Raw genomic sequence first — 14,917 nt, 5'->3', positions numbered from 1 at the left:
CTCCAAGTTGGTGTCTTCATTTAATGCAGTGCTCTTTCTGCCACATCATGCCTGTTTAATGTAAATTTTATCCAAAGTCACAAAAAAGTTTAAAAAAATCCCTGCAATTCTGTTTTTTTTCTAATGACAAGATTTATGGATCTTTTAAAAGCAGATGTGAAACAACAAGTTGTGACAGGATATCAAGAATAAAAACCCAGATTTCATAACTACTAAATACTATGCACTGAACTAGGTACTTTATATTCATGATCTCATAATCTTCAAATAAATCATCAGGGTTTGGTATTATTGCCATCTTCATTTTACAGACAAAAAAGATGAATAAGTTCACTGACTTGCAGTAAATCAGAAAGCTAAGAAGTGGTGGGGCCAGGATTTGAACTGAAGCCTGTTTTGAAAACTCATGCCCTACCAAAATAATAACTAATGATACACAATTTAAGATCATAAATGTGCTTTTATTTAGTTTGCTATTCTGGATCTTCATAACAAATCAATGTATATTTACATTGCTAGAGCACTGGTCCACCACGTGAATTTAGTCAAATACTTTGGTGTCCCAAAGATAGCTGAGGTAAGGCATATTAGTCTATATTGCATTTTCCTGTCGATCAGAGAGAAGGGTCTAAGTGGTCAGAGCCACGACAGGAACTGTGTATGTCATTTATTAAAAACTGCCTTATAGTTTTATCTTTACAGATGACTAACCTGAACATGGGAAGGAAGAGATGGTTATTTTTGTTTGACATATCCCAGATGGAAAAAAATTGAGAATCATCTCTTTCAAATGTACAAATCAGATCTCCTTGGTTCAATTTAGGTAGATTTTAAGAGTGTGCACAGAGAACTAGAAACATACATTTTGTTTTGTTTTTCTGAATGGTCAAAAAAGGCACACTAAAGGGAAATAATATTAAGGAACACTTAGAGTAGCATACTAATCAACAAAATTGTTTAGCTGAAAAACAATTAGAAATTCATTAGTGCTCTAAATGAGTCAAATTTGAGTTTTATGTCTTAAGTAATCCTCCAAGATTCAAAAATGAATCTTCAACATAATTAGAACAATTGAGCCAATTTTCTTCTTTAGTGGAGGAAATGACAGATCAATCTGTGTTTTACAGTAGAAGTAGAAATATTAATGAAGGCTACAGGAGCAGGCAATATATAATTTACCTTGACAGAATACAGAGCTTCAAACAGTTAAATGTAGATGTAATTTCATAGATTTTTTTTTTTTAACTTACCTTGATACTTTTATTTTTCTTCCTCTTTCTCAGGTGGTTCTATACACAAGTTATAAAGAACTCAAAACAAATGAAATTTTATGTAACTTATAATTCATTAACTCTACGAACATATCTTGTTTTCCCCTCCAATCAACTTAACTCTTTTTATAGGCCTGTATGCTCCCTATAAAAGAATAAAATGAAAAGTTTATACTTACTAGAAAGAACAGTTGTAAGGAAAATGTAGTCTGAAAAGGATATGAGTCCACATTCTCCAAGGGTGTAAAATATACTGCCTTCGTCAGCAAATTTTTCTCGTTCCTGGGCAATTTTCTATTAAATGTATGAGTCCAACCAAAAGATAAAAAGATATAACAGAATGAGAAGATAAATAGTTAGAGATGAATCATCATTTATCTGACAGTTTTATGCTATTTATCATAAGCATTTCTCTGATGGCCATTGCAAATTATTGGATCCTTTACAGTTTTCAAGATGATTAAAATTAAAAGACAAAGATGATTTTGTTTGTTTCAATGCTAGCTTAATATGAACATTGGAAAATAATTTTAATTTTATGAACTCCTGCCATTTAACATAAAAGGCCCACTTCAAGGCTGGTATTGTTTCTTAGTTTTAAAAATGAATCCACCTTTTTCTGTAGAGATATATAAGGTAGAAAAAAACCCAAAAGAAACAAATGAAAAAACTAAAATGAAATCAATTCTAATTGCCCAAGAACAACTAAACTACTAGTGATTAGAAATGAAGAGGTAAGCAACTATTTCTAAGGCCCACATAAATGCTCAGGAAACTAATTTTTGAAATAGTAATTTTAATTTTTACCCTTATGACCCCCCAAGAACCTTAGTTTTGGAATGTAGAACAGTTTGCAGAGTAAATAGCATCTCTGAAATATAATGGCAAATCAGACATGCATGCCAAGCTTTAGGCATGATTTAATTTAATTATATTTACTATCACCTTGGAGGAGGCTCCAAAATTTCAGCTGTTTGATGAAACTCTCATAAAACTTAGCTTTTACTCTAAGTATATATTCATTTTCTTTAATCTATAAAGTTCACAAAGAGAGTTAATTCTCAGCTTCAGTAACGGCCTGTCTAGCAAGTGGTCTCTTCCTGGGTGTTGAAGCAAAGCTACTCTGTTTTCTGAATTCCTAGCCAAACCATACACTTAGTGATGACACTGAAGATACTTTCAAAAACTGAAAAGGATCCACCAAAGAGTTAGACTTGGAACTAATTTCCATAAGTTCTGAACCAACCAAACATATTCAAGGAATTATTCTGGGTACTAAAAAAAAAATAGGAGGTTTTAAGAACCCAAACCAACAAAGCGCAATCAAAGTTATAACATCATGCAAGCACAGAATAAGCAGCAGCACTGCAAGCATAACCTCAGGAGGAGTATCGTGAAAACTAAACCAACAAGCACCACCACATCAGCATCCAGGTATACAGCTATCCAGTAGGTTACCTCTGTCTAGTGGCGATCCCATCATACACCACAAAGGAAAGAAAGCTGGTTAACCAACTGAAAACACAAGTACCAAATGAATCATCATGATCTTAGTAAACCCATTCAAAATAGCCTTTACTGGATATCTGCTGTTCATACGAAACAGTAACCAGGGACTGGTAAAAATCCACGTTTGAATGCCAACAAAGCAGTATGAGGTTTTGATGGCAGATTCTACTTAGGAAAGGGCTTCCCTGACTCATTTATGTTGGACAGAATGCATGGTCCTGCTTGACAGCATTTAGAGATTACTTCTTTGAGTCGACAACGAAAATGAACATATAGTCCAATACGTTCAAATTAAGGTTAGATTTCATACCACACTTGATCTTTTATCAAGAGAATAAACACAAATTTCAGACAAAAAAGCTATTGGATGAGAACTAGAGCAGCAAAGCCTTTCACTGGGAAATTAATATTTTAATTTCTCAAAATAAAATAAATGGTTACATTTTTTATACTATCCAAGATAATGCAGAAGTAAAGCATGTGAGTAAGAAAAAATACACAAGATGAGAATTGGCTCCCAAAGGCATACCATTACTAGGCAGAACAATAAATGTGTATAGAAGCTGAGCACTTTTTATTAATTATGTAATAATCTTATGGAGAGATTGCTATAAGCAAATAAAATAAATAATATATTGGGATCCAGAAGTTGAGAAACAGACAAAAGTCTAAGGACAGAGTGAAATGAGGCAGCTAAGACAAAGAAGCACATCCAGCATTATTTTTCTTACAATCATTTGGACTATGCTGCTGCTCAGAAGATAACAAAAAGACAAATCTAATTTTGTTAGTAACTTTGAATTTGATATAATTTCAAACTCAGAAAAGTGGAAATATTCACGTAAGGAACTCATATACTTTTCACTCAGATTCATCAATAGTTTATATATTTCTCTACTTGCTTTATCATTTTATATAGATATATATTTTCTTTTGCACTATTTTGAAAGTAAGTTGGAGACATATGCCCCTTTAAACTTAAATAATCCAGTATATATTTCCTATGAACAAGACATTCTCTTACATACCACAGTATATATAAATGTAATAAAACCAAGATATTTAATACTGATATATACTATTATCTAATCCACAGTCTATTTTCAAATTTAGTCAACTGTCCCAATAATTTCCTTTACAGCTATTTTTTCCCCAGTCCAGGATGTAATCCACAATCACAAAAGGCATTTAGTTGTCAGGTCTCTTTAATCTTCATTAATCCAGAACAGCTTTCTTGTCCTTCTTTTATTTTTTCCTTTGGAAGTTTATTATTGTTTTTGATTGTGGTAGAATTCACATAACATAAAATTCACCATTTTAACCATTTAACCATAATATGTGGACCTTGTGGGTTTGGCTTCTTTCATGTAACATAACGTTATCTAGGTTCATCCATGTTGTAGCATCAATCAGTAGGTCATTCATTTTTATTGCCAAATAATATTTCATTGTATATATACCACAATTTGTTGATACATTCATCCACTGAAGGATATTTGGGTTGTTTCCACCTTTCGCCTATTGTGAATAGTGCTACTATGCACATTCATGTACAAGTATTGGTTTGACTATCTGCTTTCGATTCTTTTGGGTATATACCTAGGAGTGGAATTGCTGGGTCATATCACAACTCTATGTTTAAGTTTTTGAGGAATGATCACAAACTGTTTTCCACAGAGGCTGCACCTTTTTACACTACTACCAGCAATGTATAAGCATTCCACTTTCTCCACATCCTCACCAACACTTCTTTTCTTTTTTTTAATTATAGCCATTCTGGTGAGTGTCAAGTGGTATCTTATTGTGGTTTGATTTACATTTCCCTAGTCCCTAATGATGTTGAGCATCTTTTCATGTGTTTGTTGGCCATTTGTATATATTTTTTGGAGAAATGTCTATTTAAATACCTTGCTCATTTTTTTGTTTTTTTTTTTTGGTGAGGAAGATTTGCCCTGAGCTAACATCTGTTGCCAATCTGCCTCTTTTTAAAAGCTTGAGGAAGATTGTCCCTGAGCTAACAAAATCTGTGCCAATCTTCCTCTATTTTGTATGTGGGATGCCGCCACAGCACGGCTTGATAAGCAGTGTGTAAGTCTGCACCGGGGATCCGAACCCGCGAACCCTGGGCCATCAAAGTGGAGCATATGAACTTAACCACTATGCCACTGGGCCAGCTCCCCTTTGCTCATTTTTGAATTGGGTTGTCTTTTTGTTCTTGAGTTGTAAGAGTTCTTTATATATTCTGTATACTAAAATTGTATCAGATATGACTTGCAAATATTTTCTCTCATTCTGTGCATTGCTCTTCCACTCTCTTGATAATGTCCTTAGATGCAGAAAAATTTTAAATATTGATGAAGTTCAATTTGTCTATTTTTTCTCTTATTGCTTATGCTTTTAATGTTGTATCTAAGACTCCATTACCAAACCCAAAGTCATGAAGATTTATTCCCGTGTTTCTTCTTACAGTTTTGTAATTTTAGCTTTTCTATTTAGGTCACTGATCCATTTTGAGGTGATTTTTGCAGGTAATGTGAGGTGGGGGTCCAACTTCATTCTTTCACATGTGGATATCTAGCTGACCCTAAACCATTTGTTGAAAAGCCTATTCTTTCACCACTGAATGGTCTTGGCACCCTTGTTGAAAATCAATTGACCATAGATTCGTGGGTTTATTTCTGGACTCTCAATTTCATTCCATTGATCAATATGTCTATCTTTATGCCACTACCACACTCTTTATGTTGTTATGATTTTCTAAAATTGTGGTAAAATGCATATAACATAAAATTTACCATGGTAAGCATTTCAAAGTATACAACTCAGTGGCATTAAATACACTGATAATGTTATGTAATCATCACCAGTATCTAGTTCCAGAACTTTTTCATCATCCCATTTGGAAACCCCTTATCCATTGAGCAGTCACACCCCACTGCCTCCTCCCTCTAGCCCCTGGAAACCACTAATCAGCTTTCTGTCTCTAAGGATTTACCTTTTCTGGATATTTCATATAGTTATTTTCTTAGTGGCTACTCTGCAGATTACAATTAACATCTTAAATTTATAGCAATCTAGTTTGTAATTTTATTTATTTTTGTCCCCCAAAGCCCCAGTAGATAGTTGTATGTCATAGCTGCACATCCTTCTAGTTGCTGTATGTGGGACACGACCTCAGCATGGCCGGAGAAGCGGTGCCTCGGTGCACGCCTGGGATCCGAACCCGGGCCACCAGCAGCGGAGCGCACGCACTTAACCACTAAGCCACGGGGCCGGCCCTAGCAATCTAGTTTGAATCAATACCAACTTAGCTTCAATAGCATAAAAATTCTGCTCCATCTCCCTTTATGTTGTTATTTTCAAAAGTTAACATCTTTATACAGTGAGCCCATTAACATATATTTATAATTATTGTTTTATGCATTTGTCTTTTAAATCACACAGGGAAAAAAAGGAGTTAAAAACCAAATATACACAGGGCCGCCCCCCCCCCCCCCCGGCTTAGCGGTTAAGTGCGCGCGCTCCGCTGCTGGCAGTCCGGGTTTGGATCCCGGGCGTGCACTGACACACCGCTTCTCCGGCCATGCTGAGGCGGCGTCCCACATACAGCAACTAGCAGGATGTACAACCTCCACATACAACTATCTACTGGGGCTTTGGGGAGGGGAAAAAAAAAGGAGGAGGATGGGCAACAGATGTTAGCTCAGGGCCGGTCTTCCTCAGCAAAAGGAGAAGGATGGGCATGGATGTTAGCTCAGGGCTGATCTTCCTCACAAAAAGAAAAAACAAAAAACAAAACCAAATATACACTAATACTGGCTTTTATATTTACCTATGTTGTTACCTATACTGGTGTTATTTCTTCATATAGCTTCAAGTTACTGTCTAGTGTCCTTTCATTTCAGCCTTAAGGACTCCTTTAAGCATTTTTTACAGGGTAGTTCTACTAGCAACAAGCTCCCTCAGCTTTTATTGATCTGGGAATGGCTTATTATTTCCTTCATTTTTGGATAATTTTGCACGTATAGAATTCTTGGTAGAAAATTTTTTTTCAGGGCTGGCCCTGTGGCGTAGCGGTTAAGTGTGCGTGCTCCGTTGCTGGTGGCTCGGGTTTGGATCCTGGGTGCGCACTGATGCACCGCTTGTCAGGCCACGCCGTGGCGGCGTCCCATATAAAGTGGAGGAAGATTGGCACAAATGTTAGCTCAGGGCCCGTCTTCCTCAGCAAAAAGAGGAGGAATGGCAGATGTTTGCTCAGGGCTGATCTTCCTCACAAAAAAAAAAAAAGAAGAAAATTGTTTTTTCTTTCAGCACTTTATTTTTTATTTTATTAATTTTTTTTTATTTTTCTGAGGAGACCAGCCCTGTGCTAACATCTGCCAACCCTCCTCTTTTTCTGCTGAGGAAGACTGGCCCTGGGCTAACATCCGTGTTCATCTTCCTCCACTTTACATGGGACGCTGCCACAGCATGGCTTGCCAAGCAGTGCATCGGTGCGCACCCGGGATCCAAACCGGTGAACCCCGGGCTGCTGCAGTGGAGGACATGCACTTAACTGCTTGCGCCACTGGGCCGGCCCCTTAGCACTTTAAATATGTCATCCCACTACCTTCTGGCCTTCATGATTTCTGATGAGAAACTGGTTGCTAATCTTATTATATATACTTTGTACGTGATGAGTTTGCTCTTGCTGCTTTCAAGATTCTGTCTTTAGCTTTTGACAGTTTGATCATAATGTGTCTCAGTGTGGGTCTCTTTGAGTTTACCCTATTAGAGTTTATTTAGCTTCCTGGATGTGCAGATTCACATATTTCATTAAATTTGGAAAGTTTTCAGCCATTATTTCTCCAAATATTCTTTGTCTCCTTCTCTCTCTCCTTGCCTTCTGGGATTCCTATTATACACATGTTGGTACACTTGATGAAGTCACAAAAGTCTCAAACTCTGTTCACTTCTCTTCCTTCTTTTTTCCCGCTGCTTCTCAGATTGGATAATATTAATTGACCTATCTTCAAGTTCACTGATTCTTTTTTCTGCCCGTTCAAATCTGCAGTTGAACCCCTGTAGTGAAATTTTCCTTTCAGCTATTGTACTTTTCAGTTCCAGAATTTCTATTCGATACACCTTTCTATAATTTCTATCTCTATTGAAACTCTCTATCAGTTCATACATCATTCTCGTTTCCTTTAAGTTGTTTGTCTGTGGTTTCCTTTAGCTCTTTGAGTATACTTAAGACAGTTGATTTAAAGTCTGTAGTAAGTGCAGACTTACTCAAAGATAGTTCCTATTTCTTTTTTTTTCCCCTGTGAATGGGCCATACTTGATTGTTCCTTTGCAAGCATAATTTGTTGTTGAAAACTGGACATTTTGTATATTACAGTATGGTAACTCTGGAAATCAGATTCTCTCCCCTCCTCAGGGTTTGTTGCTGCTGCATGTGTGGGTTGTAGTCATTTGCTTAGTGACTTTTCTAAATTACTTTTGTAAATACTGTATGCTTTGCCAAGCATGATAACGCAAGTCTCTGTTTCATTACCTTACTGGTCAGCTAGTGATTGGACAGAGATTTCCTTAATACCTTGGAGCCAAAAAGAAAAAAAAAAAAACTCTCCAGTTCTTTGCGTGGTTCTGTGTTGGGCATTCTTTCAATGCTTAGCCACTCTTTACAATTCTGCCTTTGCCTTCACTTCTTGCTTGCATGGAAGCTAAACTTCAGCCAGAGGTGAAAGCTTAGGGTCTGCTAAGGTTTCTTCTAAGCATTCATTCAGTCCTGGGCATGCACATGGCCCTCCAGATTCCCTGGTATATGGTGGAGTATCCCAAAGTCCTTGTTCTCTCACCAGTCTTCTGCTGTAGCCTCTTCCTTCCCAGGCTTTTTGGTTTGCTGTTTGTTTCAGGCTGCTGAGGCTAGTATATTTGCCTTTAAATGGTTTTGACAAATGCTACTGGGGAGGCCAACCCAGCCCCAAGAAAGCTCCAAGGTAGGCGAAACAAAGGAAAGCCCCCAGGCCAATTTCACATTGACCAGACAGGTCAATATCCACACCCACATTCTCCAAGAACAAGGTCTGCACTGTTCTCTCTGGTACCAGAAAGCTATACCAGGAATGGGGGCCACAATCTTTATGGCTGCCATCACGCTAGGGAGTGTGCGATGGTCATCAGGTAAGTTAAAACACCACAAAATCCTCTTACCAAATTTCAGCAGCCTCTTTCTTCTTTAAGCACTCCTCTGGTTGTTTCAAGTCTTTGATTAATTAGATTCCAGAGATCTGATTGACAGTTTTTGCCAGCTTAATTATTGTCTTAGTGGAGGGATGTAGTTTTGGAGTTACCTACTGTGCCATTTTTGGTCTCTTTGTACTTCTTGACCTTGAAAGATTTGGAAAGTAAAATTATATTGTAGAATATCCCTCAATTTGAATTAGGCTAATGTTTCCTCATGATTACACTCATATCTATCTGTCTGTTATAAACTATGAATTCACATTGATATCTCTAATTCCATCCTAATACCACAAGGTACAATTTAGTCTTACCCCTTACACACTTGTTATTCCCTTCTCCAACAAGGAGAAAGCCTGGTTCCCATTATCTTCAATATATCTACTCATCTGCTCAAGCTTAGAATACACAGAAAGTAGTTTTACAATTGCTAATCATCTCTGCAAAAAACAAACATATCATCTAGAGTTCAATATTTTTTAGTTTTAAGTAAAATCTACTTATGGTGAAATGCACAAATCTAATGTACAATTCAAAGAGTTTTATAAATATATATACCTGAGTAGCCCACATCCCTATCAAGATATAGAACATTTCCATCACCCCTGATGTTTCCTTCATGCTCCTCCACAGTTAATTCCCACCATATTTTTACACTATAGATTAGTTTTGCCTGTTCTAGAACTTCCCATAAATGGGACCACCAGTATATTTGGTGTCTAGCTTCTTTAGCTCAGTACAATGTTGTGCAGATCTGTCCATACTGCATTTATCAGTAGTTCCCTCATTTTTATTACAGAGTAGTACATTACTCATTATTTATTTATTATAACAAATAATACAATTTATTTTGTGTATAATAACATTGTGTGTATAATAAAGATCCACACAAATAACACCACAATTTATTTATTCCTTTATTGATAAACACTTAGCCTCTTTTCAGTTTTTGGCTATTTTGACCTTCCTCAAAGTAGTTGTACCATCAATGTATGAGAGTTCCAGTTGCTCCACATCATTGCCAACATTTGTGTTGCGAGTCTTTTTAATTTTAGCCATTTAGTGGTTTTTCATTGTGGTTTTTTGTGCATTTCCTTGATGACCAATGTTGTAGAGCACTCTCTGCTTATTTGCAATTTTATATCTTTCTTTGGGAAGTATCTGTTCAAGTCTTTTGCCCATTTTTAATTGGGTTGTTTGTCTTTTTATTACCAATCATATGTTGTGGATATGAGACACTTTTCATGGTGTTAGCCAGACTCCAAGATGACCCTAGTGCAGGCTGGCCATGTGGCCTAGCAGTTAAGTTCAGCGTGCTCTGCTTCAGCAGCCCTGGTTCGCAGGTTCGGATCCTGGGCAGAGACCTACACTACTCATCAGCCATGCTGTGGTGGTGACCCACATACAAAATAGAGGAAGACTGGCACAGATCTTAGTTCAGGGCGAATCTTCCTTACCAACAAAAAAAAAGATGACCCTAGTGATTCTTGCCTCCTGGTACTCATATCCTTATGTAGACCTAGTCTCCTCCCACATTGACTTGGGGTTGGTCTGTATGACCAATAGAATACAGCTAAAGTGATAATGTGTGACTTCTAAGGCCATAAAAGGCATAAAAGGCATCTTGCTCTGTTAGAGGGAAGCCAGCTGTCATTTGAACAGAACACTCAAGCAGTCCTGTGGAGAGCCTACAGAGAGAGGATCTGAGGCCTTCCAATGACAGTCAGTACTACCTTATCAGCCATTTGAGTGAGCCACTTTAGAATCTTCCATCCTCAGTCAAGCTAAATGACTAAGGCCTAGCCAACAACTGACTGCAACCTCATGAAAAAGCCTGAGCCAGAACCATGTAGCCAAATTGTTCCCAAATTCCTTATTCACAGAAAGCATGAGAGATAAGAAATGATTTTTATTGGTTTAAGCCACTAAGCTTTGGATTTATTTATTACTCAGCAATAAATAACAAATTTAGTCAAATATATGTATTAAAAATATGTTGTGCTAGTCTTTTGCTCATAATTTCTATTTTATTTTGATAATCATAAGTTTCTAATTTTCATGAAGTCTAATTTATCAATTTTTTTTCCTTTATGGTTATAGCTTTCTATATGATGTCTAACAAATTTTTGCCTATCTCCAGTTCATAAAAATATTCTCTTATATTTTCTTTTAGAAGTGTTTTAGTTATAGATTTTACATTTATGTCTATGATCCATTTGAAGTGAGTTTTGTATATAGTGAGGTAAAGGGTAAAGTTTATTTTTTAAAATATGGATATACAGTTGTTTCTAAACCATTTGTTGAAAACACTTTCCTTTCCCCATTTAATTATTTTGGCACCTTTACAAAAATGAATTTACCATATAAGTGTGGATCTACTCTTCTATGATATTTTCTGATTTGAGTAGCCCATTTTCTATTAGCAGCAAAGTGTATGATTATTTTCGAAAGTGTAAATGAACTTGGAATTATCTGAATGGTTAAAAAGGCAGCTTGAGAGGGGCCGGCCCGGTGGCGCAAGCGGTTAGGTGCGCGCGCTCCGCTGCGGCGGCCCGGGGTTCGCTGGTTCGGATCCCGGGCGCGCACCGACGCACTGCTTGGTAGGCCATGCTGTGGCGGCGTCCCATATAAAGTGGAGGAAGATAGGCACAGATGTTAGCCCAGGGCCGTCTTCCTCAGCAAAAAAAGAGGAGGATTGGTGGATGTTAGCTCAGGGCTGATCTCCTCACAAAAAAAAAAAAAAAAAAAAAAAAAAAGGCAGCTTGAGAGACTCTGCATGTTGGGGTCATGGTTTAGGCCTAGCTACCTCCACCATTAGGACAATTATAAAGTCTGCAGAGATAACAAAGATGTCACTGAACAGACCATCAATTGTATACTGACGAGAATTACTATCAGAACATATCTCCATAGAGGCTATATTATAACACCTTACAATGCTAATTTAGTTAGTGGGATTTTCTCTGGGAAGGCATCCCTGCCTCTACTGCCTTAAATAGGATATGTCCATGTTTGTAATCCTCAGTCCTCTACAGGAGAGAATATTTCTGTTTGTGTGGCTATATATGAGACCTCTGCTGTAATGAGTAGAGTGATAGGGAGCAGGAGAGACCAAAAGAGGGCCAAATTGCTCTATATAAGAAAAAACTAAAGACAACATCTGGAAGAAAAGATATAGGAGAAAGGACCCTAGAAAGGTGAACAAAAAAGTGGAAGGAGATGTGACCAGAAAGGGATAGAAAGTATCAAAGTCAGGAAAAATAGAGGAAAGGGAAAGCACCTGTGCACATATGCGTTTGAGAGAAAGAACAAAACAGAGAATGAGTGAGGTACGCAGTAGTTCCTTGAAAATGAGAAAGATATTTAAGGAGGATTTTGAAATTAGCCATGCTTTGCAATGTGCTCTGTGCAATAAATCTAATTCTTTAGTAAAAGTCTACATTGTTCTTCCATGCTTCTGGAATTGGGATGAGGGCAGAAGGAGAGAGGGAGAGAAGTTACATGTATGTTTTCTGAGGCATCCACTTGTCAAAGAGTGGTACAGGTACATTTAGGATTATACATCTATTTATTAACTCTAAGAATTTATAAGTGAGTTTTTGAGTATCCAAAACTCCAAGACAATTTTTTAAAAACTCATGACATACATTAATCACAAGCACCAAAACTGTCATAAAACCAGCAAATTTGACCCCTCAAATTATTTAAACCTAGAAGGATAATCAAATAAATACGTCAAAATTTGGAAGGAAATGGGAGTTACTAGAAAACCAATTTTTAGACTATTTTGTATTGAATAGCTGTTTCTTAGCTGGTCTTTTTAAATCAAAGGCCTGATTCTACCATAAATGATATCCTCAAATCAACTGGCCATAGCTCGCAAAGAATCTGTGAAAATGTAGATATTTGAGTTTGATAATGAATAAATTTTTAAAAGACCCAAAGTACAGTGAAAATGGAAAATCAAGATTCAAGGAATGAAAGTGGAGAAGTTTTTGATTAGTTTTTCTTACTCTATAAGTCTTATCAATGTTTAATTTTACAAATTGAGAATGTCAAGTAAAATGTTCTTTTACTTAATCTTTTGGATATTGTTTAATTTTTGACTAAATTTTAAGTCATTTTTTTCCTAAGCAAATACCATTTATACACTTCAGGGTGATACGGAGGCACAGTCCAAGGAAAAATGATCTTCCTTAACAGAATGGTAATAATATTCAATTTCTCTCACTGTCTCAGAGGTATTTATATTTTTTGTTACTAACGAACATTTATATTAATATATATTTTTACTAGGAAAATCCATCATAAGGATTTGTATGTAATTCAATATAAATAATAAACATAAAAGACAAACTAAAAGGAAGAAATTTCTGTATATAAAAGTCAAAAGAAATAGAATACATTATAATTCTGTTGTAAGGGCATACAATGTGAGATTAAGTAATATCTTAAGATATCAGTTCAGTAAAAAAATTTCTAGTAAGAGTCTAAGAGAAACTTGTTTCATACTAAAGTTCCTGAGGTAAGATTCTAGTAATACTTCAGTATATATGCTGAAAATTAAACAGAACTGGGTATTTTAAAAAGAGATTGTAGGGCCGGCCCCGTGGCTTAGTGGTTAAGTGCGCACGCTCTGCTACTGGCTGCCCGGGGTTCGGATCCCGGGCGCGCACCAACGCACTGCTTCTCCAGCCATGCTGAGGCCGCGTCCCACATACAGCAACTAGAATGTGCAACTATGACATACAACTATCTACTGGGGCTTTGTGGGGCAGGGAGGGAAAAAGTAGGAGGATTGGCAATAGATGTTAGTGCAGAGCCAGTGTTCCTCAGCAAAAAGAGGAGGATTAGCATGGATGTTAGCTCACGGCTGATCTTCCTCACAAAAAAAATAAAAATAAAAAAATAAAAGAGATTGTAACTGCAGATACCTTACAGAGCATTATGCTATTTTATGCATTTTAGAAGTCACATGTCAAAACTCTATTCCAATCACTTGAATCTCTGAAATTAAGGCTATGAAAGCAGAATGCAGGTCAACCAATCAGAACAGCATTTCTATTCAATTTATTGACAAATGTTACCCCCTTTTGGAGAACAAAATTACGCAAAATATTTCAAAGCAATGTGCTCACTGACTTAAATAAATGAAATTTAACTAGTTTACTATTCATTTACATGAACCATTCTTAGATCGTATTTGTTTCAAAATTTAAAACATAGCTATAGACTCAACATCACTAAAACATTCAAATTACTACTGCCCTCAAGTAAAGGCAAATAAATAATTAACCTCATAAGGGTCCTGGTATTGATCTCAACTGCACCATATCCTGAGTCTTTTTATTTTTTAGATAAGATTGAAGAGTAAACTTACAGCAAATCATATCCTATATATGTGTAATTGCTACACTTCTCAGTGAGTCTAAAATCTGAATTGTTTTACCAGGACGGCTTTGAGCTAAAGCATCCATACTCTAGTTTCTGATCAGTCACATAAATTTATAAAACATCTGTCTAAAGTTGCAGGTGCCACCAAGAGCTCTGGGACTGGAATTTCCGGCCATGATTCAAACTCATTAATACTCACTGTACTCAAACAGTGAGGCCCAACTGTTACGTGGATCGAAACAGGGCCAATAATTTTGCCTTCTAGGCCTCAAGTGGTGAAGCCAAAGACAAAAATCTTATTTAGGAGTTTAATCTCATTATCTATTCTAGTTATGATCCACTTTTCAAATTCTATAGCTCAAAATAAACTTTTTCTATCAAATAGAAGTCAAGGACTATGCTGGCAAAACAGATGCTATCATATCATTCAGAACCTCAAAACATCTCTGGTATACAAAAAATCTGATGAAGAACACAGCTTTACGGGGGCTGGCCCAGTGGTGCAAGTGGTTAACTGC

The 14,917-nt window shown here is 36.7% G+C and overlaps 1 protein-coding gene across 2 annotated transcripts in view; it reads right to left on the bottom strand.

The window, feature by feature from the left end:
* The window catches only part of MICU1 (mitochondrial calcium uptake 1), a 224,122-nt gene that overhangs the window by 105,327 nt on the left and 103,878 nt on the right, over nt 1–14,917 (bottom strand). For both annotated transcript variants that reach the window (XM_058543221.1, XM_058543220.1), the window contains one exon: nt 1,451–1,565. In XM_058543221.1, coding sequence (XP_058399204.1) covers nt 1,451–1,565 — 115 coding nt within the window. The remainder of the gene's footprint in view (nt 1–1,450; nt 1,566–14,917) is intronic.

Source organism: Diceros bicornis, chromosome 6 (genome assembly GCF_020826845.1).
Source record: "Diceros bicornis minor isolate mBicDic1 chromosome 6, mDicBic1.mat.cur, whole genome shotgun sequence".
Classification (NCBI taxonomy): domain Eukaryota; kingdom Metazoa; phylum Chordata; class Mammalia; order Perissodactyla; family Rhinocerotidae; genus Diceros; species Diceros bicornis.
This window is presented reverse-complemented; position numbering and strand designations above follow the sequence as displayed.